Source organism: Talpa occidentalis, unplaced genomic scaffold, assembly GCF_014898055.3.
Source record: "Talpa occidentalis isolate TD23 unplaced genomic scaffold, MPIMG_talOcc4v2.1, whole genome shotgun sequence".
Classification (NCBI taxonomy): domain Eukaryota; kingdom Metazoa; phylum Chordata; class Mammalia; order Eulipotyphla; family Talpidae; genus Talpa; species Talpa occidentalis.
In genome coordinates, this window is record NW_026555331.1 from 9118612 (window position 1) to 9144220 (window position 25609).

A 25609-nucleotide genomic window follows, 5' to 3' on the forward strand; every position below is an offset into this window, starting at 1 on the left:
ACCCAATTACCCAATAAAAATTGCCATAGTAACCATCACATTACGAGACACATTCCTTCATGCTCACACCAAGAACTTCCCTTGGAACTACTGCCACCACCTCCTTGACACCACCATCTGCTGTGTCGCCAGAAGGAGGAGGTGGTGGGGAAGCTGGCGAGGAAAAGGTAATTCTGGTTTGTGCAAATCCCTGAAAGGAAGGAGCCTGGGGCCAGAGATATATTGGTAAAAAAAAAAGAAAAAGTGTTTAATTTGGAACTCTGTAGTGGTTTTTGCTAAGAACCTCAGGCTGCAAGAAGGTTAGGACTTAAACAAGGGCTCTCTTTCTGTTTCCCTTCCCTCCTCCCTATCACTGTGGGGTCACCGCCTCTGCTTTTCTTCTTCCTTCAATAATTATTGCCCTGCTCCTTTTTATTTTTTAATTTTTTACTGACTCTTCATTATTCAGGCTTAGTTTAAATATTTCGACCCCAGAGAGGTCTGAACTTCTTCATCTAAATTAAGATTCCCCACCTAGGGAAGATACCTTAACTGTCTCATTTGCCAGTAGAATATGAAAGCACCTGGGTCATACTAGGTCATACTTAGGCTCAGTAGATAATTACAAGTAGACTAGAAAAAGGGGGCCTCCCTGGTGGTGCAAGGGGTTAAACGCCACACTATGAAGCAATCTGCAGCCTCTGCAGCATGAGTTCCATCCCCGGCCGGCCAGGGAGCAACCCACATGACACAGCAGACCTCTCCTCTCTTGCCCGCTGCTCCCCTCAGCAGTGTATTTCAGTCAGTCTGACTGTTATGCTCCCCACTCTGTCTCTGGTGGATCCTCTCACCCCCCACATCTCTGGCCTGTACCCCAACTTTTGTATGCATAAATAAATAAAAAATCTTAAAAAAAATATAGACTAGAAAAAGGACACCACCTGTGTAATAGTCATCATCTCTCTCTCTCTCTCTATATATATATATATATATATAAATGGCCTGCATGAATTAATGAATCGAATTGTTAATTCAGCAAATTTATTCATTCAACAAATATTGGAGGCTGACTACATTAGTAAGGGTAATAAACAATGTCTGCTTGATAGAGGCTCAGTCTTCTAAGAATCAGACTCTCAGAGGCAGATTAGTGTGTAAGGAGTTTATTGGGGAAGGTGATTTTGAAATCAGCTCCCATGGAATGGAAGAGACAAAAGCAGACATAGCAAGGAACAAGTTGAGTAATGATACAGTTTCAAGGAGACTTAAGTCCCCTGGGGAGCTCTGAAGCTGGGATGGTCTTTCTGAAGTTGAAGTTACCAGCATTTACACGTCTGTGATTATCAGTTTGGGGCCATGAGCTTGGGTGAGCAGGTTGTCTTTAGCAAGGATATCCTCAAAGAAGGCCAAAAGCTGAGGCCTGTGGTCTGACAGCCACCCGAAGATTGTTCTCTATATGTCATGCCAAAGTGAGATCTAGTGGCTCATCACTTTCTCCACTACAGTCCACCCCTTGAGCCCACTAGAACTTATTTCACATGAGTTTTGAGTAGTTCTATGATCCCAGTGGTCTACTCTTCTTTGTGGAAGCTTAGAGTGAGACAGTTAATAACAAATTATAGCTCCCATTGCTGCAGCTGGTCTTGGTCCCCCACTGATACACATGTTCTCCTCCTACAGCTCTAAAGAATTCTAAATTCCTGTCACCCTCAGCCTGCACTTGTCTTAGTCTTAGTGTCTGACCAGATGGTATGACAGGATTCTTCAGAGGCCCTAGCTTCTGGTGGCCATGCATTTCTCAGGCCAGGGGCATAAGCCTGGCCAGATGGTGACTCTTCTTTTCTACTGGTCTCTTGGCATGAAGAGACACTCATGTGAAAACCCTATTTTACAGTTCAGCAGGGCACTTGCTGTGTCACCTGGTGAAAGTATTCAGCCCTTGAATAGCTAGAACTCTACCACTGCAGAGCCCAGGGCTTCTGGTTCTCCTGGGCTACCAGGAGTGATGATAAGTAGGGTCACTCCTACATCCACCCCTGGTTTGCCACTCTCATGCATTCTACAACTGGGCACTGTACCCTACAGAGGCCTGGATTAAAATTGTCCACTATAGCCCCAAGGGTGGCATGCCATCCTTGGAGAGTATTGATTATAGGATGCCTCCAGGATGCCTTCTCATTCTCTGGTAGTATCAGCTTCCAGGAATAAGGAAATGCCCACTGCCACTGGATGCTGCAGTCTCATGCCCAGCCTACTCTTCCTCTGTTGTAAAGGATGTCCTTGGTCCACCAGGAAGCTGCTGGAGATAGCTGCAGCTTCTCCCCAGCCAACCTTTCCTGCACACCCCAATCCCAAAACTATGGTAGGACTACCCCCAACTCCTTTGGTCACGTCTATTTTTTTTAAAGATTTATTTATTTATGCAATACAAGAGCTGGGGTACAGGCCAGGATGCAGGGGGTGGTGAGAGGATTCACCAGAGACAAAGCAGGGAACAGAACAGGCAGACTGAAATACACTGTTGAGGGGAGCAGCAGGTGAGACAGGAGAGGTCTGCTGCGCCATGTGGGTTTCTCTCTGGCCAGCCGGGGATCGAACTCATGCTTCAGAGGCTGTGGATTTCTTCATAGTGTGGTGCTTAACCCCTTGAGCCACCAGGGAGACACTGGTCACCTCTATTTTTATATTAGTAAAGCCAACCCTGGAAGAAGAAGGTAGCTAAGGCTGACTCCCTGCTCTTGCAGGCCCTGTGTGTCAGGAACTGAGACTTTGGCAAAAAAACGACTGTTTCATCAGTGACCTGCCAGTGACCTGGCCAGGAGGGTTTGTCCAGCAGGGGAAAGACTGACTTCAGTCTCACAGGCCCCATCAGACCCTTTGCCTCCCTCTAGCCTCCTCCATAAACTACTTTAGATGCAATGGCTGACAGGCTCTAGATAAAGAGGGAAGAGAATTGAATTAGTGTCCACTTTGGTTTTCCAAACATATCTCATTTGCCCGCCTGTGAATATTTATAGGTTTTATTTCCGATGCAGTATTGCAGAATGCCCCATGCCCACACGAAGAGCCTTTTTTCATTCATTCATTTCTTTATCTAGTAAACATTTATTATGCATCTACTATTACGAATTCCGTTGGCTGGGATGGTGAGCATCGAATGGGTTTTCCAGTGCCTGTTTCCTGGGCGCACGTCTCCATTTTCTGTTACACAGCTCGGAATAGCACGTGTGGCTACTTCCACTGCGGTTAGGTTCTAAAGCTCCAACTGAATCAAAAATCATGTTGTAAAAACAAATCCCTTAAATATCAAAAGAAGTCAGCTCGTGAATATATCATAGTTCAAGAATCCAGCACAGCTGGGGTTTCCTCCATTATGGTGGCAGAGGGAGCAATTGGCTTGTGTGGCAGGACCAGGTTGTAGGAAAAAGACTTATCTTTAATCCTAGTGGCACACTCAGTACTGCTGGAGGCCGTGGGCCTGGGACAGGCAGCAGATCCCAATCTTCATTCCGGCTCCTGAGCATCCTGAGTGAACAGCATTGTTCAGATAATTGGGTGCTTATCTCTTCTTCCTTCATGCCTTTTCTTCTTCCCCTCCTTTGTCACCCCCAACTGTAATTAAAATATATACAAACAAAATGCATACATAGGAAGATGTCACTGTGTTATAATTTGCACCTTGTGGAACTCAGCATCAGAGAACCTTCCCACAATTGGGAAGGTTAACACGTTTGACATTCTTCCCTGACCCGGCTCTTGGATTTCCTTGCAAAGTCACAGTTGAGTTGACATGTGTGGCCAAACACCTGGAAGAAACATTTCCTCCTAAAATGAAACTCACTAACCTGGATGCTAATAAGAATTCCTTGAGAATGCCACCTGTATGTGGAGTGTTGAAGGGGGTGTTTGTGAGTCTTAAAATAAGGAGATCCAAATATTCTGCAGTTAAGGATCAAATGCAGTGATGTGGAATGGATTTTGATATCAAACATATTCTCAGATTTAAGGGCAAATTAGGGGAGTGAAGGCTGTTTAATTGTTCATATAAAATGGCCAAAATCTCACTTTGCATGACTGACATGAGGGTTTAGTGAGATAATGGCACTTTTTTAATTTTAAAGATTTATTTATTTATTTATACAAGCACTGGGTACAGTCAGAAGCGCGGGAGGGTGAGAGAATTCAGCAGAGCCAGAGCGGAGAGCAGAACAGGCAGAAGGACCGAAGTACACTGCTGAGGGGAGCAGCGGGCGGCAGGAGAGGTCTGCGCGCCTTGTGGGACCCTCGCCGGGTGGCCTGGCCAGGAATCAAACCGGTGCTGCAGAGGCTGTGGGCAGCTTCACAACCCAGCGCTCAACCGCTGCGCCACCGGGGAGGCCCGATAATGGCACTTTTATGTGACACACTTTGCATGTAGCAAATGTCTTCCTCTCCACACCCATATCTGGCCACTCCAGCCTTTACCATCCCACTTTCCAGCAATGCTGGGCATTTTACAGTTTACCAAATGTTCCTGCTTTCTCTTGCCTCCGGTCCTCTGCATGTACTGTGCCTCTAACCCCTTTCCTCATTTCTTTTCTTGTCTGCTGCTATTACTCAATCTTTGGTTTAAATGTCACCTCCTCGAAGAAGCCATCCCAAACCCCCTCCTTTCAATTAGACCCTACTGCAATGGACTGTCTTTACACCATGGAGTTGTTAATTCTTCCAGAGGTGGCCTTCCAGCGTGGCTAGCTGGATTCCATGCCTGGCCCTGCATCATACCAAGGGTTGACCTGAATAGACAAAGTATTTGACCTTCCTTGCTTCAGTTTCCTGTCTTGTACAGTGAGGATCAGAGCAACCACAGATCTTTGCTTTCCTGGAGCAATTGGGGCTCATGCTTCTGGTCTTAGAAGAATTATTGAGAGATCTATGTCACCATCAAAACGTTGTTTGAATAATAAAATAAATAGTCACCTTAATAATAACAACAGTAGGACCTCCCCGGTGGCGCAGCGGTTGAGCGCTGGGTTGCAAAGCTGCCCGCAGCCTCTGCAGCGCCGGTTCGATCCCCGGCTGCTCCCCAGCCACCAGAGGAGGGTCCCACATGGTGCGCAGACCTCTCCTGCCGCCCGCTGCTCCCCTCAGCAGTGTACTTCAGTCCTTCTGCCTGCTCTGCTCCCCGCTCTGGCTCTGGTGAATTCTCTCACCCTCCCGCGCTTCTGACTGTACCCAGTGCTTGTATAAATAAATAAATAAATCTTTAAAAAATAATAATAATAATAACAGTAGCACCCAGTTCATTGGCCTATTGTGAAAATTAATGGGTTGATGTAGATATAACATATAAAGCAATACCTATGACACAGCAGGTGCTCAATGCTGTTAATTAATTAGCAAGGTTAGCTGTTTGCAAGACAGGCATCAATTGTGTCATATCCTAACTCAAGTCACCTGAAGATCGCATGTCTAATTGTGTCTCTGAGCCCCACGCCTGAGCTCCATGATAGTCTTTGTACCCCCAGCAAGCTGCTCAGTGGATAGCTGTCAAGTCATATTTACTCAAGGAAACATGTCTATATATCAAGGTTAGAAATATCTGAAAAAGAATTGCTAGAGTTTGCAACCTTTGTAAGTTTTTAAAAGTGAAGCTACCCTCTTTCATTTACCTAGCAGTAACTCACAGCATCTTCTAGGTGCTGGAGACTGTTCAACGCCAGGAGAGGGTTTCTCAGCCTCAGTAGTTCTCTATGGGGGAGGGAGGCTGCCCCGCGCGGCGGAATAATAGGCAACATCACTGGTCTCTTGCAAAATGCCAGAAGCATCCCCTCCAGATGTGACAACAGTGTCTCCAGACATTACCAAATGTCTCTTAAGGAGCAAAAGCTCCCCCAAAGAGAACCACGTCTTTTAGGAATAGTGTTGAAGGGCTGGAACATCTAGAACTTGTGGGTTTTTATGCTCAAACCATGGATGTGACCCTGACTCAGTGTAGACAAACCTCTGACTCCCTCGCTGAATCATTAATATTCATGACAAGTTAATTCAGTAATATGCATTCTTTGTAGAAAAAGAATTAAGTCAAACAATTGATTCAATGAAGATATTTATGCATGAAATAGCTCATGTTTTTCTCCTCTAGTCATTCTCTATTGTGTGCCTACTGTTTGCAGAAGTCTCTTTATGTTTGTCCTTATCTGTATTGGATGTGATAACCTTTTTCCTAATCACCTAGGAATCTTATATACCTGCTCTAACAAGTCATGAATGATTTTAAAACCACAGTATTGGGCCTCCCTGGTGGCACAGGCGTTTGAGCACAGCGCTGTGAAGCTGTCCACAGCCTCTGCAGTGCTGGTTCGATCCCCGCTAACCTTGGAGCAACCCACATGGTGAGCAGACCTCTCCTGTCTCGCCCGCTGCTCCCCTCAGCAGTGTATTGCATCAGTCTGCCTGTTCTGTCCCCCACGCTGTCTCTGATGAATCCTCTCACCCTCCCGCACATCTGGCCTGTACCCCAGTTCTTGCATAAATAAAATAAATCTTTAAAAAAAAAAACACAGTATCATCAGAAAGATAAAAATCTTCTATTTGAGCAGAACACCTGTGAGATGGTTGCCACCTGCCCTTGGCATCACCCGGGCTCTCTGGGGACGTTATCACAGATCCTCTGGAAGAGAGTTCTGACATTTCTCATGGAGCTCTGAACAGGATTGGTGAGAGAACAGTAGTCTCTGTGTTTTCTGAAGCTCCTTCCCTTTTTTGCAGTTTTGGCCACCATTTCCAACCCCCCCCCCCCAAATGGTCTGTTCACTAAGCCACCAGTAATTATAAACATATGAAAACTGGAACTTCCCAAGTCTTTGGGTTCCATGCACAGATGGGAAAAGCTGCAGCCTGAAATCCTGCCATGGTTTTGTTTTTTCCTTATGGAGATAACATTGGGGTTTACACTGTTGTTTGTGCTTGAGAGGTGTAGGGTCCCCTCCTTTGGGTGTTGTCACTACACCACACCCACCACCAAAGCACCCGTAATCCTCCATCAGAGTCCAGTATGCTCCCTCCCGGGGTTATTCTCCTCTTTCCCTCTCCTCCTGTCCCTCTCTCCTCCCTCCCCTCTACTAATGTCAGTTCTACTGTCAGATTTCTAGGGTTTGTTGTTGGTTTGGCTTTCTCTGATCCTCTGTTTTGTCCCTCTATGTTCCACATGGAAGTTACACTGCTCAGTATTTGTCTTTCTCCCACTGACATTTCGCTTAGCATATTCTAGTCCAGGTCCATCCATGTTGTACGAATAGCAAGAGTTACTCTTTTTTAACAACCGAGTAGTATTCCATTTTGCACATATATCTCTCCATCTTCCTAATCCACTCTTCTCTTTGGGGGCACTTAGGTGGTTTCTATAGGTTGGCTGTTGTCAATAGTACTGCGATGTCCATAGGAGTGCAAATTTTCTTTAGATTTAGGGTTTTGTATTCTTTGGGAGATACCTTAATGGAATTTCTAAGCGATAAGGTAGATCCATTTTTAACTTTTTGAGAAAACTCTATAATGTTTTCATGAGGGGCTGGACCAGGCTGCGTTCCCACCCACCGTGTAAGAGATCCTTGCCCTCCGCATCCTCACCAGCACTTGTTGTATCTGTTTTTTTTTTTTGTTATGGGCCATTCTCCCAGTCATGAATTGCTATCTTCTTATGGTTTTGATTTGGATTTCCCTAATAAGTGGTGGTGAGCATTTTTTTTTTTTACGTACCTGTTGGACATTTATATATATCTTCTTTGGAGAAGTGCCTATTTCACTCACCTGCCATTTTTTGAGTAATTTGTTTTCTTTTTGTTGAGTTGTAGTTCTTTGTAGATCTTGGATATCAACCCCTGGCCTGAAATAACAGGGGTGTGTGTGCAAAGGCCAAAGCACAGCATCCAGCACACAAAGAAGTGTGAGCAGACATTCTCCTTAGAGAGGCTGGAGGAGATTCTAAGAAGTAGAGTTATCTCAGGCTGGAAAATACTCTTGGAACAACTGTGGCTGCTTATTTTCTCTGTCTCTCTGAATACAGAGGACTAGCCATTATAAATATGCTAATGCCAACCTGCTTTGAATGAGCACACTATGTCTTTAAAATTTTGTCTTTTATATTTCTCATATTTAAAAAAATTTTTAACTTTGTTTTTTTTTACCTAGTCTATTTTTAAAGGTTTAATCACGTCTTTTCTTTTTCTTCACCTCCAGTCCTTCCTATTTTTAGCCTTTAACATTTTCACTTCCTCCTTAATGTCAGCGTTTTTTAAATCCATTTTTAAAAATCTTATGTCCCTGTTCTCTTACTCTTTAAATACTATTTCTCAGAATTCTCATTTTCTCCCTTGTTATGTTGATATGCAGAATATCAGTCCCTGAACTCAGGTTTCTTCTGCAAGTTTTTCATCATTCAGTTTTCCTTTTGATTGGACGCCAGCTGAGTTCAGGACGCCTGGCTGTTTACCTTGTCCTTAGATGTACACTTAGGTTTACTCCTTTATTGTTGTGACTTTATAAGCTTCACTATGTACTATTTATATTTTCTTTTTCCAATTTGCTCTGTGCTATTTATAAAGGGCAGGCAGGAAGCGTGGTCAGAGCCAGCAGCTGTGAGGAGCCGTGACCCGGCCAGAGAATGTGGGTGGGATCATTTTGTTGCTCCATTTGGCTTCACCACGCCTATGGACCCTCTTCATCACTTTCATCCATCCTCATCTTCACTGAATCCTTCATCCTAGGGGGTGACATTCCTCAATCCATACCACACACGATCTTTTAAAACATGAGCCTGCCCACGTGGCTCACTTGTTTACTCTTGTGACATGAGAGATAAAAGCAATAATGATGACCATAACCATGACCACCATCTGTATACACTGAGTGATGGTGTGTGACACGCCTTCCACTAATTGCTTCATCAGGTACCCAACAGCGTACTGAGGAAGCTGTTCCCATTTTTCAGACAAGGAAAGTTGAGGGCCAGAAAAATTAGCAACCTGGAATAAGTTCCTATAACAACCTAGTGGCATTACTGGGCACCTAGGTCCTTACCCGCTGGGCTGCACTGCTGAGCTCTACCTGGAACAGCTTACCAAGCTGAGGTGTCTGAGGTGTCTGCACCTCAGTGTCTGCCCAGTCACCCGTGGGGAAAAGGTGGAGCCGGGATGTAAGGTCCACTCAGTCCGATTCCAGAGTTATCTCCCTAATCCCCACTTCACTACCATCCTTGCGTAGTAAACAGTGCACATAAACATTCTTCGTAAGGTGGCATAAATGAAGGACTTTAATACTTCATGGACCTCTGGGATATTATTAACCTGGAAGAAGAAAGTGCCTAATGCGCCATTTATTCAGAAATTTAAAAATATTATCATACCAGAGATTAGATATGGCGGGGGGGGGGTGGTAGGAAGATAGTCTCCTATTTAAATCTATATCCAAAATTAATTGGACTTCTTTAACTGGTCGGCACATTCTTATATGTACATTTAAATTTATAATTGTGTGTGTGTGTATATTCCAATTTATATCACATGAGGCAAGTTTGTTGCCAGTTTCCAGACGAGAAAGTTGAGGTTCAAAGAGGCAGAAGCAACCTGCCTTAGCTTGTGGTCCCAGTGAGTGATGAACTGAGGGACGCAGACCCAGCTCCAGTTACAGCATCAAGCAGCTGCAAGGGCCCCTGGTGGGCGGCTGCCCCCCTCACTTGTCAGGACCAGAAACTGAGCAACCCCAGGGAGTTGCTGAAATTATCGTATTCTCCTATCATGTCCTCCTCCCTTAAGTCCGTGCCCCTGCCTCTGAGCCCCTGCCCTGCCCAGTGTCCAGGCACCAGCGCCAGGAGGACAGGAGTAAGTTCCAAAGCAGAGAGGCCTAAATGCGGGCACATTCCTCCACTGCAAGAAAGACTGATGAAAACCCACCCCAGCTTGCAAAGCACACAGGCTTGGGTGGAAGAGTATTAATCATGGTTCCAGATTCTTCTAAATTATTTATTTGGGGGCACCTTTTTCCTTGGGCCTTGGTTTTACCACATATAGGCAGAGACACTCACATTCCCCCCAAGGGTCTTGCCCCTCAGCCAGCCCGAGTCCCAGAGGCTGTCATGCTTGTGTCCTGTCTGCGTTTATTGACCGAGTACACACTCATTGTGTTAGTAACAGAGGGCGTAGGGCAGAAGTCGGAGGCCATAATAGTTCTGAGTTCAGGTTCTGGCTCCAATAACCAGGGTTTAAATCCTTGCTCGACCACTGATTCCATTTTTTTAATTGTATTATTTTTATTGAGGTAACATTGGTTTACAACATTGTACATGTTTTAGGGTAACAGACTTAGATCCCTTCAGATGTATGTTACTACGCCGCAGATACCACAAAACGCCCTAATCCTCCACCATAGGTCTGTTGGGGTCCTTCTCCCCTTTTCTCTTACCTTCTACCCTCCCCCTCTGGAAGCGGCAATTCTAACTCCTTTTTTTAATCTCAAACTAATGACTGAACTCTGAGCTCAACCCCCTCATCTATACAATGTCCATCTTAATAGTACCTACTTATTGGGCTATTGTGAATTAATACATTACCGGATAATAATTTGTATTAGTACAACATATAATATTGTGAATTAATATAATAAGTGAATTCCTGGTACATACTAAGTGCTCAATAAATGCTAGCCATCTATTAGAGTATGACACAAGGCCTACTCAGGCTGTGCTCATTCACCTGAAAATACAAGGTCTTTACCCACATCTTTCATATACACCCAACCCGCCTCATACCTTGTCTAGTACTTACTTACTAAATTGTGTCTTTGTCTCCTAATTGGGTTCCACTTCTTCTGAATATGAAAGATCTCTGGGCCTCCCTGGTGCCGCAGGTGGTTGAGCACCACACTGTGAAGCTGTCCACAGCCTCTGCAGTGCGGGTTCAATCCCGGCCGGCCAGCCGGCAAGAATCCCACATGGCGCAGCAGACTTCTCCTGCAGTGCCCGCTGCTCCCCTCAGCAGTGTATTTCGTCAGTGTGCCTGTTCTGTCTCTGGTGAATCCTCTCACCCTCCTGCGCATCTGGCCTGTACCCCAGTTCTTGTATCAGTAAATATTTTTTTTTTTTTTAAAGATCTCTGCCAGGTCCTGGCCAGCTCTTGCTTGGATTCTCCCAAGTCAAACTTCCTGTGTATAAATCCCTGCCCTATAACTGGGAGGGCTGGTTAACCTTCAGCAAGTTACTTAACCTCTCTGAACATCAGCTTCCTCATATGAATAATAATTCCTCCTCCACTGAGATTATGTTAGAACATTTAGGAAAATCACCTAGGAAGATACCCCACACTTAATATGAATTTAAAAAAGTAAGTTACACACTCTGATTTAGTGTCCCACTTTAAGTCTGTGCTTTGTCCATACTTCATGATGAAACACTGGTTCTGAAGACAAATCAGAGCAGTGGCTTTTATCTCCACCAGATAGGAAGGTTCTGGAGAGTTGTGGGCATTCAGGAGACAAGACTCACCTTCATGGTTTAGGGTCATGTTTGCTGCTTGTGTTTTAGTTGTCCCTACAAAGAAAGAAGCCCCCAATGCTAGACTCAGCTATTTGGGGTACTTCTTCTAGATCTTGACTTTTTATCATGATTTTTTACTGTCTTCACAAATGGGTTTGTCTAAAGAATTTACTTCTTTTGTCTCAATGTACACATATATACACTTATACATATGCATGCACATATACACACAAATAAATGTGTTTGTTTCCTTTTATATGTATACACACGTGCTCCTTTTTATTTTAAACATTAAGATGACATTGAATTTATAGGTTTGTGTTATAATACAGTTTTAAGTATTACATCTTACTTAATATAACATATAAATTTGCTCATTATCAACTGTTTTAATCCAATTTCATGTTCCCTTGTACATGCCCACCACAGTTTAATGATTTCTCCTACTGTTAAAAACACTCAGCTACCATTTATTTATTTTCATAAGTAAAGCTTCAGTGAATATTCCTTAATTGAAATTCCAGATACTGTTTCTGATAATTTCCCTAAGATCAACAGAAGAAATGAGTGAAATTCTGCAACATGTTGGCCAATTTACTGTCCAGAAATATAGTTAAGGATCTCTATAACACCAACGTTTCACATAAAAACCCAGTTATCTTTGAGGCTTTGTTTACACTTCTGCTTATTTTTGTTTACACTTCTGCAATATTCACTTTCATTTTCTTTTCCCTTTTTGTACTTTTGCTTTCCACATTCAATTCTTTAATCCAGTGGCATTTATCTCAGCTTTAAGTATCAGGTGATCACCCACCATTTCTTTTCCCATAGTTGACCAGTTATTCTCTTACTGACAATTATTTTCCCACTGAATTATTGAGCTGTTTATATCACCTATGAACTCGTGATGTTTTCCATTGTCTGTTGCTAGAAGGTATACTCAGAGTTATTCCATGCATTTGTGAGTTTTCTCTACCCTTGCAGAATTTTAGTTATTGTACCATGCTGGTACCTATTAGCTTCTGCCTGGGAAAAGTGCCCCTCTTAGTGCTTTAGTAAAAATTTCTTTGACATACTAACTCATAAATCCTTTCAGATACACCTTTAAATCATCTTTCTAAATTCCCCTTGAGATCTTGACTGTAATAATATTAAAGCTGTAAAGCAATCTGGGTCATATTTACATAGTTAACAGAAGGCAGCACACCTTTACAGGAAATGTTTCCTTCTTTTATCCTTTGTAAAGTCATGTGCTTTAGTTTTCCCCCAGCTTTCATACATTTGTTATCATTATTTTCCAGCATCTTCACTGGTGTTTTATGCTGTCATTGCTATTGTGAGTAAGCTCAGAGCATCACCAGGTCTTGTAAATGGTGATCTGAGCTGCATAGAAAAGTTATTGGTCCATTCATTTATCTTTGCATCAAATACCTAGCGCTCAGGCCTCTTAACAACCAAGTAAGCAAATAAATGTGTAAGTGTAACTTGTGATAAATGGATGCATGCAGGGAAAAGGAATGCAGGGAAGCCTGCCCAGCCCTTCAAAGGCCAGAACTCCAGCCAGCAAAGAGAAGAGATGTGAGGAGAAATGAGGAGTGAGGTAGAATGAGAAGCCCCCACCTTACTTCAGGCTTCCAGTTCACGTTCAAAACCAAATGCGGGATGGAAGAAGTTTTCAGTTGGTTGAGTTAAAGGGATGACATTTGATCTAGGTTATAAATGAAGGCCAGGTTCTGTTCACTGCAACCCAGCATTTGGATTGCTGCTGTAAGATTTGCCTTGGGAATATTTATTTATTCTTTCCTCTTTGCCTCCAAGCTGAACAGGCTGTTTGCTCTTGTTTTAGGTTGTGGCCCAGGCCGTGTTGTTCATGTGTATGAACACAGCTGGGATCTTCATCAGCTACCTGTCCGACCGGGCCCAGCGCCAAGCCTTCCTGGAGACGCGGAGGTGCGTGGAGGCCAGGCTGAGACTAGAGACGGAAAACCAAAGACAGGTACTGCTGGGAGGGGCTGTGTGTCCTGCTGATCGCCTGCAGTCTCCAAGTGAGATGGGCTTTTGTTTTCTCCCCAAACACATCCTCACTTGCAAGTATTCTCTCACAGTTTGTGTCCTTGGAGTTGAGAGTCTAAAGTAGTCATGTCAGGCTTGCAGGTCAAAGCAGGTCGGTCTTATTCTTCATACTTCATGACTTGTTCCCCACAGAAATAAAATTATTCTAGCCGCCAAGGGATTTTCAGTCACCCCTGATTGACAGCTCTTTGTAATCAAGGCCTTGAACCTGAAAACCATGAGCATTCTCATCTTTGACCTCCCTGTTTTGAAGCTATACATTTGTATTTCAAATAATTGGTCATTACATTGCAATTCAAATTGCAGTAAACGCTTAGAAAACTCTCATACATGTGTAGTTCCTAATTCTGCATCCTGCTTTCAGAAGAGATGATTGAACACAATATGTTTTCTGGAATATGACACTTTTTTTTTTTTACTCAAAGATCCTTTTTTTTTTGAAATTACATAATCATGAAATTTATTTCTTAATTCAGTCTTTTAAAAAAAAATTTATATAATTCTTACATCATTTTTTCATTTTTGCACAATGTATGCATTTTCATTTTGGTTATATTCCCCATACAATTGCATTCCCCCCTTATTTTGACTCTAGTCCTTCCTTTCCCTGCCCCCTCCCACCCCTCCAATATGATACTAAACCCAGGATAGGAGACACAGGAGGAAAAGCAGGTTGGATCAGCCTGGGGGCCGGGGGAGCCTGATTCTTATTTGAAGAGTTTAAAATAAGTGAGTTTCTGTACATTCTGGTTGGGTGGATGTTATAAGGATATAAAAAAAGCTTTGGTCTCAAATGATGTGTTTCCCCAAAATGAAATTAGCTTTCAAAGAATAATTTCCCCAATTAAAAATTATTCATATATTCAAAATTCATGCATACCTTTGCCTCTGAAAGCAATTTTCAAAAAGAAATAATAGTAATCTTTGAAACTTGCTTATAGAAACAAAATACAATCTCCTAAACTAATGTAAGAATTCTTGCTCTTGGGAGTTCTATGCTCAGTAGATATACGAGTCTACATTACTAGTTTCTTTTTTGTAAGTTATGTCTGTGTGCACACTTTTTGTGTTGAACTTCATGCAGTAACAGTCTGGGAAATTACAAAGAAAGTAGCTGCAAAAAACATTTTTCTTCATCTTAACTTGATCAAATCATCAGGAAAACATGAAGCTTTGAAGAGAGCGAAGGTGGGTCTGTGAGATCATGGATGAGGTGGACAGGTAGTCTACAAGTTGCCAAAACTCCATTCCTACTGTGGTAGGTCATTGGCAGGGGCATAGAAGAAACTATTGAATTTTCCAAATGAGGATGTCAAGAGATTCTGAATTAGGGCATTTCTAACTTGATGTGTAGAACAACTATGGAACCTAATAATAGATTCATGGTAATTGCCTTGAATATCCCTATAAAGTAATTTATAAAAATAACATTTAGAATGAAATCACCTTATACAATAAACATGAGTGTCTCCCAGTACCATGTATTGTGTTCCTTTGCAAAATACAGCATTTGCCTCACTGCCATGTCACTGTTTCCATGGATCTGCGCCAATTCAGAGAAAGCGTCTCTATTAATAATTTATTCAACTGTGCATGATGCCCTCTCACAACCAGAACTGCAATTGTTGATTAGTTGTCTGGGAAGCTCAGTCATTTTATCTAATGTTTACAATAAACTGGAAACACTGAAAATGATTGCCTATCAAACCCCTAAGTCTCCTATCTCCATTCTTTGAGTGTGTTGGAGCCACTGAGGATAACAATCTAAAATGGTGGAGGGATCTTCCAGGATCTCCTCTAATCTTTATTTTTTAAGGTAGTGGGAGGGGGAAGAAAATAATAATCTACAGAAGGGAAAACAAATGACCATTATGTTCTTCCTCTTTCCAACCACTTAAAAATAAAAAGATTAGAGAGGATGGAGGAAGATCCTTCCACCAGGTTGGGTTACTACATCACAGTGACTCCACAACATATGCAATGCCAAGTTCTCTAGGATTCTTTCTATATCACTCTTACCTTCTATGGACCTCTAAGCCTTCTAAGCCACCAAACTCTCAGCGCTAGGTTCCTCATCTATACATGGGTTGATATCTTTCTTTCAGCATCATGCTTGTTTTTAATGAAAAAATGTGATACAAATATAAAGCAATATAAAATATGTCAGTCACTCTCATTCTGCTCATGGATGAAGTACAAAAAAAGACTGTCTTTTGGTGGAAGAGTCTTTGTTCTGAGATTTAAGTAGGTCTATTGTAACCTATATTGCTCTGTGTTCACAATTATGATAGCGTGTTTTTGATATATCGACCACCCCCTTGGCCAGAACTACCTAACTCCCTTTCAATGCTAAAGTGATTTCCATTGACATTAGATCTGTGCTTCAGATTTCCATCATCTCAGAGAACTTCCTCAGTGATAGATGGACAAAGAAAGTCTAGGCTTTCAATTAAGACCATCTAGGATTAAAATCTTGGCTTAGTTACTTACTATTTCAGTGCACTAGAGCAAGTGCAAAGTCTTAGTTTCTCCATAGGTAGCATGGGAATACTAACACCCTTTCTGCAGAGTTCCCTTAATGATTAGAAATATTATGCATGGTGCTTTTCAAAGAATACCTTTAGCATGATTGTACGTAAATCTATAAGAGTCAGTCAACATGGCTCAGTCCCAAGAGGACTCATTTGAGAACAATTTATGGATTGGTTTGTTGCAGTTGAAATTCCATTGAAACTTATCCCTGATTATGGGAACTTAGGGAATTGATTCTCTTCTAGACACTTTGATTTTTGGGGTAAAGAAGATGAGCATAATATGTAAGATGAACATAATGATTATACCTTCCACCAAGGGTTGTGGTAAGGATTAAAGACCAGCAGTTCCTAGCCCAAGGAAAAGGGTATGCTCTAGATGCCATGATGATAATGACATTGATTTCCCTCTACTCTGCAGGAAAACCTTTCATGGCCACATTCCCTTCAAGATAAAATCCAAACTCTCAAATGTGACCCCACAGGCCTCCAAGTTCCAGCCCCTGACCTCTCTCCCCAGATTCTTCTTCACCCCCAAACCACTCACATGATAGCAAGTGACTATCTGCTACTGGAATTGCTAGCTTACTACTCTGTGCCTTGTAATATTTTCAACCTGGAAAGACCACCTTCCTCTTAACTATGTTCAGAGTAGTGTCTCTTCCCTAAAATCTCTACTCCAGTATCCCTTTCTCCATGAGGTTTGCTATACCTTCCCAAGTTGAATTAAAATGCTTTTGTAATCCCAGCATGCTTTCAAGTTAACTCTATTATAGAATCCATCATGCTTGATGAGATTTCCTAGTCTGCATTTTTCTCTTTTCATGACCAATAAGAACTATTTAATGTCAATTACTCTATTTTTCCAGCAAAGCACTGAAATATAAGATCTTCTGATTAATAATTATTTAACTGAGTTATATTGAATTCAAACTCTGGTTCCTGTTTCACATCTATCTATAGGAGGGTCATGTTGTAATGATTATCCTGTGTAAAAGTAAAGAGAGTTGTGGTCACTGAAGACTCCGATTCAATTCAGGAGAGACTGGGGCAGGCTAAGCACCTGTCTTAGACAGACCTGCTAGAGGAAGTTTCCATCTGCAAGTCACATCTTAGAAGATCTCTCTTTGGGGAGTGATTCTAATGATTGTAGTTTTTATAATCCCACTTCCCTCCCAAATGATCCAAGTGGCCCATATTTATTTTAATAATTAAAATGAACTAAGAGTTTTTCTTTCAGCTTTGAGAATTGCTGAAACCTACTTATGGTAATTGTGGCATTTCGAGGTGTTTCAGATGCTCTGGGGGCACTGGAATAAATTTTCTGATGATACCATATGTTGCAGCAGCAGGAAGATTATTATAAAATGCAGCAGATGTTTTAGCGTATTAAAGCAATTCTGTTTAACTTAAACATCTTTGTTAGACAATATTGGTATAAGCTTGTGGTTCGGACAAGACTGGGTGAGGAAGTTGGGGCTTCTATTGACATCTGAGTTGGTTGATTTGACATATGTTGCTGTCCTGTAGCCTTGAGTGTATTGTTTTTAATGGTACAGACCACTGTTAACCAGTAAGGCAGAATCTTGTCATTCATTTGTTCATTCATTCATGGAAGAATCAAAGGTGACCGGAAAGTAGAAAAATCTCAGGATATTTGTTTTTCCTGCTTGAGATGAGTCTTCTCTTTATACTTCAAAAAATCCTCTTGAGGGCCTCCCTGGTGGTGCAAGGGGTTAAGCACAGCACTATGAAGTAATCCGCAGCCTCTGCAGCACGAATTCGATCCCCGGCGAGCCAGGGAGCAACCAACATGGTGCAGCCGACCTCTCCAGTCTTGCCCGCTGCTCCCCTCAGCGGTGTATTTCAGTCAGCCTGCCTGTTCTGTTCCCTGCTCTGTCTCTGGTGAATCCTCTCACCCCCCGCACATCTGGCCCCAGCTCTTGTATAAATAAATCTTTAAAAAAAAAAATCCTCTTGAGCCTTGCACCATCAAGCCATTGTTCTACCCTTCTGCATTTCTTACATTTGATATCACTCATGTGCTGTCATGTTTATCCTTATCTGTTATTAATTCATATTAATCTTTATCTAATTTATACGAGAATTAATCCCACTTGGTCATGGTTTATAAATGTGCTTCTAATACTTTGCTTATGATTTTGTGCCTCAATATTCATCAAGGATATTGATTACAGTTTTATTGTGCTGTCTTGATCTGGGTTTGCTTATCAGGGTAATATTAGCCTGACAGAGTGAATTTGAAAGTGTTTGCTCCTCTTCAAATTTTTGGGAAAAGTTTAAGGAGGCTTTGTATGAATTTTGTTTTAAATATTGGTAGAATTCACCAGTCATCTGGTTCCGGGCTTTTCTTTCTTAGATTTTTGATTACTGATTCGACCTTCTTAATAGTTATAGTTCTGTTAATATATTTGATTTCTTCATCATTCAGTCTTGGTAGGTTGTGTTCTAAGACATTATTCATTTCCTCTAGATGATCAAACTTGTTGGCATACAATTGCTCTTATAATCATTTTATTTCTGTAAGATCGATTGCAATGGTCCCTCTTTCATTTCCAATTTAGTTATTTGAGTCGTCTTTCTTTTTTTCTTAGTTATTTTATTCAGAGGATTGTCGATCTCTTCAAAAAAGAATAGCTCTGGGTTGTATTGATTTTTCTCTTGCTTTTCGACTCTGTTTATCTCTGTTCTAATCTTTATAATTCCCTTTCTGCAACTAGCTTTGTGTTTGGCTTGTTCTTCTTTTTCTAGTTCCTTAAGTTGTAAAGGCAGGTTGCTGATTTGAAATCTTTCTTTTGTAACATAAATATTAACACTTTCACATTTTCCTCTGAACACTGCTTTCACTACTTCCCATAGTTTAATATACTATGTTTATCTCTTCATTTGTCTCAAGATTTTTTTCTAACTGCCCTTGTGATTCCTTCTTAGACTTGTTGTTAAAGAGCATCTTGCTTGGCTCACTGTTATCTCGCATGTTTGTGAACTCCCCAGTTTTCCTCTGCTATTGATTTCAGGCTTCTTCCTCTGTGATCAGAAAAGATACTTTGCATGATTTCAATCTTATTAAATTTATTAAGACTTGATTTGTGGTGTTCTTGCTGGGAAATACTAGATTCTTTGCTGCCTGCGACAAATGCCAAAACCAAAATACAAAGGACAGGGATTGAATCTTTAATATGTGCTTTTATTATGAGATTAGCCAGCAAATCTCAGACTGGCTGAGCATCAACCTCCAAAAAAACCGTTTTAACACCTCATGTCTAACTGGCTGTTTTATAGTGAGATAAACAAAGACAGTTAATTATCAGTGAGCTGGTTTTTACTCCAGGTGGTTAACAACTTCTGGAAGTTTTATGGTGCTCTCTCTCTCTAGCAGCAACTCCTCCTCTGGCATCTGGATTTATTTTTTTAAATAAATTTTATTTTTATATTCCCCATACAATTGCAACCCCCTTATTTTGACCCCAATCCCTCCCCTCCCCACCCCACCCCCCATAGAGTATCTCTGGTTCATAGTTTTTTGTTGATTTTGATTTTCACTTTCTTATAGTTATTCATTCTCCTGGTCCCTTATTTAAGTTTTCTAGATTCCTGGTATGAGTGAGACCATCCGGTATTTTTCTTTTTCTTTCTGGCTTATTTTGCTGAGCATGATCCCTTCCAGCGCCATCCATGTTGCTGCAAATTGCATGTGTTTATCTTTTTTGAATGCTGAGTAATATTCCATGGTGTATATGGACCACATCTTCTTGATCCAGTCATCTATTTTTGGGCATTTGGGTTCTTTCCAAAGCTTAGCTATTGTAAACAGTGCTGCTATAAACATAGGGGTGCAGGTGCTCTTTGGAATTGATGTTTCTGTGTCCTTTGGGTAAATACCTAGGAGTGGAATTGCTGGATCCTATGGAAGCTCTATGTTTAGTAGGTCCAGAAATCTCCACACAGCTCTCCATAGTGGTTGGACCAGTTTGCACTCCCACCAGCAGTGCAGGAGAGTTCCTTTTTCTCTACATCCTCATCTGGCATGTGGATTTAGATGCCTTCTCTTCCTTCACTCCTTCTGGGATAGCTCAGTCTCTGACAAAAATGGGGTGAGTTACTGTTCAGGTGCCTCCTGGACTGGGAAGTTAACTCAGAGCAAATAGGTCATAGGTCAGACAGTTGTGGGTACCTGCAGATTCCTAAACCATGCATGGCCCCCTTCTCGTGCCCCTCCGAGTACCTATCACTACAGTTCATACTAGAGAATGTGGTATTCATGTTGAGAAGAATGTGCGTGTTGTCATTAGAATGTTCTGTACATGTCTGTTACATTTAACCGGTGTAGGATATTTTGTTCAAGTCCTCTGATTTCTTACTGGTTTGCTTTCGGGTGCTTTGTTATTGTTTAATTGTGAAGTTTACTTCTGTACAGTTTGTGTCACCTTCTTCCATAATTCTCTCATCACTTCTAATTAAATTCACTTTTTTTCTGGGGGATGAAAGGAAAGGGATTATCTTTGCACAGCATGTTAGAGACATAGAAAATGACTGGACTGTAGAGTGGCAAGACCAGGGTCTTCTTCCAAAGCATTTTCAGTAGCTGACTTGGGCATTCACCATCTGGCTGAAGTTAGAGGGCAGGCGCCTGAAATTGCAATCACTTTTTACATATTGATGACCTGCTGATGATACACTGAAGTGAAAATACTTGGGGTATAGTTGATGAAGCAAAATATACTACTGGCATGACCTCCAACTGTTTCATTTTACCTTTTTGATGTGGCAGTAGGAATTTTTTAATTCCCGATAAGGCTCCCTTTCTATTTCCACTGGACAGCGCTGACCTGGATACTTGTTCCATTTCACTTTCCAACTTACCGGTGTTACTCTGAGGACCTTATCAAACCACTTTGTGTATGAGTTCCTTCACCTCTCAATTGGAAATGATGATTCCTGCCCTAACCCATGGGGGTGTTTGAGAGACGATTAACAGAATGCTTGATAAAGTGTTATTTCAACTGTAGAGAGTTGAATTGCCCTACAAATATCCCTACAATTGTTAGGGCTATTTCTATAAAAATCTCACCACCACAAACCAAAGCTCATGCACTGAGGAAGCCTCCCCTACAGTTTGCAGGATGAGCTAATTCTTTTTTCTTGGCACTTAGAAATTTTTAGTTAACTTTACCTTTCTACATTCTGCCCAGTCAGGTGGTTGGCATCACAATCCCCTCTAAGTTGCTACTGAGGTTCTGAACAGTGAGTGGAAACTGGAGTTGGGAACCTCTGACTCCCCTGTGACAGTTACCTTCACACAAAAGATTATGTTTACCCCATGAGAAGGGTGGAGCAGCAACTCTCTGCTTACCATCTGGCTGCCTGCTTCTTTGCATTTGTTCTAGCACATTATTTGCATTTCCTGGCATAGTGGAAGGAGTGACCATGGGCACATCACTTAAATTCTCTGAACTTTGGATCCTTCATGAGTCAAAAATGAGAACTCCTGTATCTCAAGGTTGCTGTGAAGAAATCAAGCAATAGATCAAAAAGTTAAGTTCCTGCCCCACTGACTGGTAAAGTAGGGTCTTGGGAGATGAGATTTGATCTTTGAACTATTGGGTCCCTTGGGTCATGCCTGAGTTTTACCACTGATTCTAGTAACTGCAGTTTTTCTTCTAGCTATTTGTTCTTACTGATTTGGTATCCCTGGGAAGTACTAATTGTAAATACTCTCTCTGATTCACAGAGAGGTCAGCACCCTGCACTCATTTGCACACAATTAACATTTCCAGAGGCAGTTCAGATAGAAGACTTCAATCACCACTACCCCCTCAACACCTTTGATCCAGTCCAGAGAAATGGGGAGCAGCAGAAGAGCCACCAGTGGCTTTTTATCTCATAAATCTGCCCAGGGAACTTTGACTAAAAGAACTGGAAACCTAACACAGCCCAAGTATAAAATGCTGAAAGAAGGTCATGCTGTGTTGCCTTGAGACAGTTGAAGCAGTATGTTAAAAGTAATAGAAAAATAGAGCAGAGGAAAAATAAAATACATATTTTTTAAATGATCCATGCCTAACATAGCTTATTTCAGCTGGATTTAAGTATGGTCCACTGATGCAAGTTCTACATCTTCTATTTTGCATAAATCACATTCAGAATGGATTGACCTTAAAGAGGACAAATAATTTAAAGGTGTTTTTAGAGCATCTGGAGTACGGAGCCATTCTAGAATTTCTGTTTGTTTCTGATCTTTTGTAAATGTGTTGCCCATACCTAATTGGAAAGCAATTTTTGGACACTGTGAACATTTTCAAAGAACTTAATTTATTTCTCATAGAAACAAGAGCTTTCCTTTTTCCTTCTTTTGTTAACCCTGTATTCAATTAAATCTAGTTATAGCAACAAGAAATACAACTAACAAAAATGAATTTGGAAACAAGAACTACTATCTCTTGGTAAAGTTATGACACAACCAATGGAGCAGAAATGCAGGGGTGGACTGTATGGGGGCCAAACAGCTCTGAATATTTAGCCTGTGGAGAACCTTATCAGTTGGATAAGCTGGCTCAGTTAGGTGGAGGGCTCCTGTGATGCCATGTCTATTGTAAGTAGATGGTGACTGCAAATTATCTGTGAGAATATTTAAAAATCCAATTTAATCTTTTAAAAATGTTGAAACTACTGAGACAGAATTCTGCTCTCAATACAAGAAGAAATTTGATATGGGGTGAAATCATCATGTCAACCCCTATTCACTCAACAGATTGATCCTTCTTCAAGACTTTTGTCTCCCCAATACTTGCTTTCTCAGAAAATGGCACTGCTGGTTCAGCAGTTCTCCAAGCCCACACCAGCCCCTATTACCACCTTCCCTATTACCAGCCATCATCATGAGCAGGTCTTCTTCCTGGTCATACCCACTCTGCAGTGCTCTGGAAGGTCCCTACCACAGTGCTTTAACTCTCTGTAGGGTAAGTGAAAAATCATCAGGCTTTCCCGCCCTCCCACCATTAGCGTTAATGATGGATCACCGCGATCCTACATGCATGCCTGATGGTGGACACCTGGAGTAGGGTGTGGGCATGCATAGGTGGGCACACCTGGGCTGAGACTGGGCTTATAAGTGCAGCAATGCCAGAAGAACAAGCAGAAGGAACGAGAGAACGAGAGAGAATGAGAGAAGGACGAGAAGGCCAGAGAGCCCAGAAAGAGTGAAGACTTGCTGGGGGATGGAAGGCCTGCCAGCCTCCTGGACCCCTAGCACCCCTGCCTGCCGTGTACCTGGTAAAAGCTAAATAAAAGCCTGAAAAACCACTGAGGGATCCAGGACTCTCCTATACTCGTCTGCTCAGATCATAGAAAACCTGCTCTGTGCCTCCCTGCCACTACAAAAGTTAAGATAAATTCATTCTGGATTAAGATGGGCTTTACAAGGTGACCTTGTAAGGAAAGGAGGGAACATTCAGCAACACAAGACAGGGAGAAGCACACAGAACCCACGCCACGTGAAGATGGAGGCAGAGGTGGGAGCAAAGTACCTGCCAGCCCAGGATCATGGAGCGGCTGGCAGAGCCTAGGGGAGGGGTGTAAGGGCAGTGTAACAGGGTGGTCCCCAGGAAAGGGGGAGGTTCCAGGTTCCCTGCCCCACCCAAGGAAGGGTGGAGCTGAGCAGGAAGAGGGGAAGCTGCAGAAGAGACTGAGGAAGGAAGCAGGATGGAGCAAGGAGACCTGGAGGAGGCACATGGAGCCTAGGGACATGTGAAGAAGCTGCGCTTGTCTTTTGGGTTGTGGACTGGGTGACACAGATGTGGGTGAGACCCGTGGGGAGGTGACAATGGCAGCTTTTATCTGGATGTTGATTTTGCTCTTTTCCTTCCGGGCTTGTCCGGTTGTTTGTGACCCTTTTCTGTGGGTCCCCACTGGAAGATGTTTTAGACTTGTAGCAGGCTTTGGGGCCTTGTTCTGGGCCAATCCCATATGGATGGACTTTTACCCACGAGGGGATGGGTAACTTTGGGTGCTTCATTTAGAAACTAGACTTTTTGCCTTACCTGTATTGTTTCCTAGTTTAATTAAAGTTCCTTCCCATTAAAGTCTCATATGTTTTGTGTTGATGCGGCGGATGGCAGAACCCATTTAGAATGGGCAGGTTTGCGGGGTTTGGGCTGCCCCTCTCCCTGTCCTATAACAGCAGGACTAGACACAGTGCAGGTTTTCTAGGATCCAGCAGACCGGGTAAAGGAGGAGTCAGAGTACTCAGTGGTTTTTTTGCAGGTCTTTTATTGGGATTACCAGGTACACGGCAGGCAGGGGTGCTAGGGGGGCGGGAGGCTGGCAGGCCTCCCAGCCTCCGGCAGGTCTTCACTCTATCTGGGCTCTCTGGCCTTCTCTGCTTCTCTCTCGGCTTCTGTTCGTTCTCGGCTTCTGCTGGCATCCCTGTGACGCCGACCTTAAAAGCCCAGTCTCAGCCCAGGTGAATCCCATCTACCTATGCCCACACCCTACTCCAGGTGCCCGCCATCAGGCATGCATTCTGGTCCCAAGGATCCATCATCTATCCTGATGGTGGGAGGGCAGAAAAGCCTGACATTTTTCCTTACCCTACAAGGGTCATGGAGTAATCCCTCCCTAAGAGCACCCCAAAATATCAACATGCCTAGACCTTGATTCAGGTTTCTGACCTCCAAAACGGAGAGAATAATTTTCTGCAAAGTAACCCAGTTTTGTGGTAACTGTTACAGTGTTCCTAGGAAACTAACCCAAATTCCCATTGTCTTTAGGATAAAAGCCCATCCAATTCTTCTCTCCACCTTAAACATTACCCAGATAAAATTAACAATCATTAGCCCTCATGCAGCACTTTTCACATGCTAATAATGTATGCATTTTAAATATATTATTAAAACCTTGAGAAACTCTATGAGGTACGTGGTATTTTTACCTCCTTTTTATAGATGAGGAAACTAATAAAGGGAGGTTAAGTCACAGTAAGTTGCAGAGCTGGTGGAGCTTTGCAGAGACTAGACTCTCTTGCTCCACAACCCATCTACCAGCTACCGTAACATGTGGATTCAGGAAGCCTCCTCAACATACCAGGCCAGTCACCATCCCTGTGTCCTCACACTCTCCTCCCACTCTGATCCTCTCTTCTGCACTGGACACTTTTTTGTCTCCAGTGACAGGGAAAGCAATTCACATTGGTTTTGACAATAAGAACACATCACCTCATGTTACTGAATATCTAGGGGTATGTACATAATTGTCATTATAGCACGGTGAGCTGATTGATGGTTCTATGTAGAGACATGGGAAAATCAGACATGTTTTCTCAAGCAGGGAAAAGATACAGTGAAGCTACCCAGAGAAGGAGGCCCTGCAGCAATGGAGGTGCCAACTTCCACTGCCTCCACAGAGGCCCCTACTATCAGTGATACAGTACGTGGCTGAGCCAAGGAGAGTGAAGTTTCTCCGGAATCTTTCTTTGCATTTCTTACATGGGGTCTTATATATT

At 42.4% G+C, this 25609-nt stretch overlaps 1 protein-coding gene across 3 annotated transcripts in view; it reads left to right on the top strand.

The window, feature by feature from the left end:
* Nucleotides 1–25609, top strand: part of ADCY8 (adenylate cyclase 8) — a 163616-nt gene that overhangs the window by 23434 nt on the left and 114573 nt on the right. For all 3 annotated transcript variants that reach the window (XM_037501680.1, XM_037501685.2, XM_037501690.2), the window contains exon 2: nucleotides 13332–13481. In XM_037501680.1, coding sequence (XP_037357577.1) covers nucleotides 13332–13481 — 150 coding nt within the window. The remainder of the gene's footprint in view (nucleotides 1–13331; nucleotides 13482–25609) is intronic.